This window comes from Ahaetulla prasina, chromosome 4 (genome assembly GCF_028640845.1).
Source record: "Ahaetulla prasina isolate Xishuangbanna chromosome 4, ASM2864084v1, whole genome shotgun sequence".
In the NCBI taxonomy this organism is placed as follows: domain Eukaryota; kingdom Metazoa; phylum Chordata; class Lepidosauria; order Squamata; family Colubridae; genus Ahaetulla; species Ahaetulla prasina.
In genome coordinates, this window is record NC_080542.1 from 131170776 (window position 1) to 131176000 (window position 5225).

At 35.1% G+C, this 5225-nt stretch overlaps 1 protein-coding gene across 1 annotated transcript; it reads left to right on the forward strand.

Moving 5' to 3' along the window:
- Positions 1-376: 376 nt before the first annotated feature.
- Positions 377-2725, forward strand: LOC131198273 (gap junction delta-4 protein-like). Its single transcript, XM_058182761.1, has 2 exons — positions 377-452; positions 1920-2725. The coding sequence occupies exons 1-2, from the start codon at positions 377-379 to the stop codon at positions 2723-2725; spliced, it is 882 nt and encodes a 293-aa protein (XP_058038744.1).
- The last annotated feature ends 2500 nt before the right edge of the window (positions 2726-5225 follow it).

Consider the following 5225-nt stretch of genomic DNA (forward strand, 5'->3'; position numbering starts at 1 on the left):
CTCGCATCATTTAGGAAGAGAAATTTCTCCTAGTAAGTAATCTGCTAAATGTTTAGCTTTTGTTTCCTTCTTCAATTTCATCTATTTTTTGGTTCTTTTTCTTTTTCTTCTTTTTCTTTTTTTGCAGAAGTTTCTTTAAAAACAGGCCTGAGATTATTGCAATTTTTTTTTATTTCCAGATTTTAAAAAATTCTGCTCTCTGTAAGGAAGAATTATATTTCCTAAAGAAATTTCAATTCTCTGCCACTTTTGTTTTCACTATTCCTCTTAAAAGCCACCTTTAGATTTTTTCCCCTCCTTTCTCATGTTTCTTCTCTCTCTTTTCACTTAGATTGCTGCAATTCATTCTCCTTGTAGAGAAAAAAAAATAGATTACATGGCTACAGATATGAAATACTGGAGTGCGTTTAGCTTTTCCTTCATAGTCATCAATTCTAATGTGACCATTATAGGTAAGTATTTATAAATTTGCATTTTAGAGTTGGGTTTTAATTATTTTCATTCTGGGAAACTTCGTTTAATATTGTGGGGAGGGAGTTGGCCTCCAGACAACCAACCTGAAATGAAATCTTCAGGCACAAAAACCAGAATTTACACACATTTTTCCCCCAAAACAGGCTCATAAATGAATAGTGTGGAAGTGAAGCTGCAAAGTGTGTTTGTCTTTTTGAGCAGAACTTTTATTTAATGCCTGCAAAGACAGTAGCAAGAGTAATTTGGTGAAGGCATTTCAGGGCACTAATATTATTCTGTTAGGGAATAATTAAACATAACTAGTTACAAATAAATATGATCAGAACTAGTGTTTAGCAAGAGCAATGGAAGAGAAAAATTATAAGGCATCAGGCAAAAGGAGGGGACACCCACCTTTGTGTCCTTGTCCTTGAACAGCAGGGCTAGCCTCAATATCAAATATTGTCCAGCTGTCTTTAAAAAATGAGACTGTGCTCATAATATGACTGAAACATTTGTGTATTGTGACCTTGTATGGTGTCTGCTTCTTTCTCTTCTCTTTTGGCAGACTCAACAATCTAGATTTATATTATTTCACCTATTTCTCTATTCTATCAATTGGCTTCAATTTGTCCCTGGTAAATTCACGATCACTTTAGCCTGTGGATCCCGTACTGTATTTTATGGCAAAACTTGAAAAAAAAACATTATTAGTTCTATATTATTCTCTGCATTTGCTCTTGAAATAATTGAGAATGAAAAAACAAAACTTTTTGAAGTTGGAAAAAAATATAGAAGGAATCTATTATGACTTTCTTCTGGTATTTATCTGTTTACTACCCCGTCTATTCTATAAACTTAGAATTTTCTTGTACCTCTTTTGTGATGTTATACAATGTGAAATATGCTTTTATGAGTATGCCCTGATTACTTTAACTATTTATTCTGTTCTTCAGCTCAGCAACGGAATGGAACAACTCACCATGGGCAATTCACGGCAGCCAGCTGACCATGGGACAACTTGCCATGGCTAACCTGTCACAGGTTACTGTGCAACTCACTGCAGGGCAATTTAACAGCACAATTTAATTATTCAAAATAAATTTAAAATTATTTTAATTTTAATTCACATTTCATTTTGTCCCTCCTTTTGCATTCTTTCTTTAATGTTTCTATGCCACCATTTCTTTGATATTAGTGTAACCCTTGTCTTGCAGTGAATTTGGCAGTGATGAGTTGGCTACATCAAGTTGGCCATGGCAAGTGATCAGCTGGCCGTGGTAAGTTGGCCATGGTAAATTGTCATAGACCCACTCAGCAATGCAATTGATGAGAAGTTTTATCTAATATTATCAAACGTAATACGGCTACTGATTAGAAATTATTCTCAACCAGGCTAATCAATGTGCAGGGGTTTTAATGATGGATTTTATTTGTCTTATCTCGCCCTTCTTCTTCCTTTTCAGGGAAGATTTGGGTAAGCTACATGATCCTGATGAAACTGATGCTGATAGCGCTCGGGGCGTACCCTCTCTATCAAGATGAATTGGCCGCTTTTGTCTGCAACACCAACCAGCCAGGATGTTCAAGCATGTGCTTCGATGCTTTTACAGCAGTCTCTCAAGTTCGTTTCTGGTTGTTTGAGTTTTTGTCTGTCCTGCTTCCTTTTGCAGTGTTTGTCATCTGCATCTTGCACAATGTGGTCAATCAAGTTGTGGAGGTCTATGGTCTCTCTTGCACTTATTGCAAGCAGATCAAAACATCTCTTGGCCTCAGAGTTACCGAAGCATCTTTCAGTGCGCAAACAAAAAGCAAGGTCACTTGCGGGGCCCATGAATTGGCAATCCCTGATTTTTCCCGTGCATATTTCGTTCAATTGCTCATGAGAGTAATGATAGAATTTGGCTTTGCGATTAGTAGCTACCATTTGTTTGGTTTCTATGTTGAGAAATTCTTTAACTGTACTGAGGAAATTTGTCCAAGCGATATAACCTGCTTCGTCCCTAGAACCACTGAAAAATCTGCCGTGATGATCTTACTGTGGGTTGTCAGTACTTTCTCCATATTTCTTGGCGTTCTTGATCTGATTTTGGTTGTAAAAGAGATAAGAGATAAGATGCGTGCAACTAGCCAGACAAAGATATGCAGCACTCGCCATAGGGGGGGAGGAAGCAGAGATATGTTCAGCTTTGATGACACTGAGGATCCTACAAGTATCCCCATGACAAGATATAGAAAGGAAAGGAATTGTCCAAAGGAGTTTGAATTTTAAATCTACTCTTAAGTCTGCATTGAGCTGAGAGAAAACTATGCATGCATTACAAACCATATAACTTTTTTCAGTATTTAACTCTTGCATATTTACGAAGTTTCACTATATAGAAAAAAAAGGAGCTGGATGACCATAAACATTTCCTCTCTTAGACAGTGCTCTTCAACCTATTCACCTTAAAGAGGTATAAATTTCACCTTACTCCAGCCAGCCAGCTAGCCTTTCCCTTCAGACTAGTTTTTTTTTTAAAAGAAGATTGTCCCATCCAGTATAGGCAATTGATCCCCCCCACCCGAAAAGCTCAGGAAGGTGGAGAGGTAAATAACGGAACTAACTTGACTTTTGAAACCAACACCCTCTCTTGGAGCACTTATATAATTTTTTTATTTAGATAGGATAAAGAATAAGGTAGAATAGTCCCAAAAATTTTTTGACAAAATAAATGCAACGTTTTAAAGAAACAGTTGCCACACAATAATGGGAAAAATTATGGTATTTACATGACAAAACATTAGAAACTTTATAACATAATGAGATATTTGCTTACAGCAACAAAAGTACGTTTTGCTCAACACCGGAACAAATAAAATTCTGGCCATATCTAACTAGGAACTTAAACTTGGAGAATATGCAGCAATATATGTATGTTGCATGGCAAATACAATCACAGTTTGCCATCTAAGGAGGCTTAAAATCAACAATTTGGTACATTAGCAGATATGGATAAAGGGGAATGTTAGAAACCCACCAGTTCTTTTCCTTTTTTCCTTTCCTTCCCCCTTTTTATAATTATTGCATGCTTATGATATATTTTTCCTTATATTAACATGCACATCTTTGTATGTGCATGTCTATAAAGTATATCTATAGTTAAAACATTACAATACAGACTTCAATACTCAAGTTTGAAACTTTTATTATAATACTTTGACCTCCATATAGATTAAATTGTTTTTGCTTATTGTGTTTTTTCTTTTGATTCACACGCACATGTATTTGTGTATGTGTGTGTGTGTTCATATCTATATCACATATAAAACATTACAATAGAGATTTCAATGCAAAGCATTGAAGGGCAAGTTTAAGATCTTTATTGCTCAAAAAAAAACTCTGGAGGATTTTTTTTTAAAATCATTATTGTTAATCTCTATATTCTTGTGATCAATATTATAAATTGTAATCCATACTGTACAACTATTTCTTTCTTTTTATTCTGTCTAATGCTCAAAGCTGTTTAATCAATAGAATATCTTTAATATCAATTAGTCCTGTACTAATATCATTGTCAAGTCAACATAATGTATAACCATTTACAAAAAAATTAATAAAATTTTCAAAAATTTTCAGAGTGTCTCTCTCTCTCTCTCTCTAAGGAAAAACAAAAAAGAGGGTTGGGTGGGGATAATAATCAAGGAGTCTTCCTCAATGAAAAGCTATGTTATTATTTCTCAGCACACCTTCATATCCTTTGTTTAAGAAGATTTGCCTATCTAGTAGAGGCATCTGATTTTTGGAAAAGCTCAAAAGGTAAGGAGGTGAATAAAGGAAGTCTTGCCTTCCCTTGGGTGATGAAAATGAAAGGTTGAGGTGAGGAATCAAGTTGCATCTATCACACTTAGCTGTGATTTAGAATTCCAAAAGTTTAGGGCCTCTAAAACAGACAAAAGTTTTCATGCAGGTATCTTCAAACAATTCTATCACGGAATGGGAGGTGGGGGGGGGGGGAAGAACCAGCATTTGAGGGGAAATGTAACAAGGACATTACAAATGACACACGTCCACATGTCTTTTGACATATAGACGTCTATTCCTAGAGAGATTTGCAATAGTTGGTTTTGTGCATGTCCGGGCTAGTAAAAATTAAACAGAGGTTTCTGAGCATTTACAAACACTGGTCTAAAACTCACGAACATATTGGTCAGGTTAATTACATAGAATTAATTATAAATCCATAAATTGGTAAGTGTTGTGTGAGTGTGCAAAATAGCTATTTTTAAAAAGGGGACCGATATCCCTTCGTTCGCATTCATTAAATCATTAGAATATGTGCACCTATGAAATGGGGAATATAAACATTTCAAAAACACTTTAACCTTGAGAAAAAGAAAGGAATAACTCCCCACCCCCATATTTTAAATCTTTAAAAGTTTACACGTAACCCATTCTCTTCAAGAATGACCAGGAAGATAAAGATACATGTAAGAGTTGTGAAAAGTGTGGTTGAAACTACACTGGAATACACTGGAATTTTACTTAATAAACATCTTAACAATATCCTCAGCCAGGTTCAAATTGTCTGCATGCTATTTAGCGTTCGCTTTATAAATGGGGTACTTAATATTTCAAATTATTTAAAAGATATCAATGGAAATCTTTTTTTTTCTTTTGACATCTCGGTACCATTTACCTCTTTCGTTACTAGAATCAGTATTTTTCTTCGGATCTCTGTACTGAACTGACTTCAGTTCAGTGAATCTGAGTCCTCTTAATTTCATTTCAT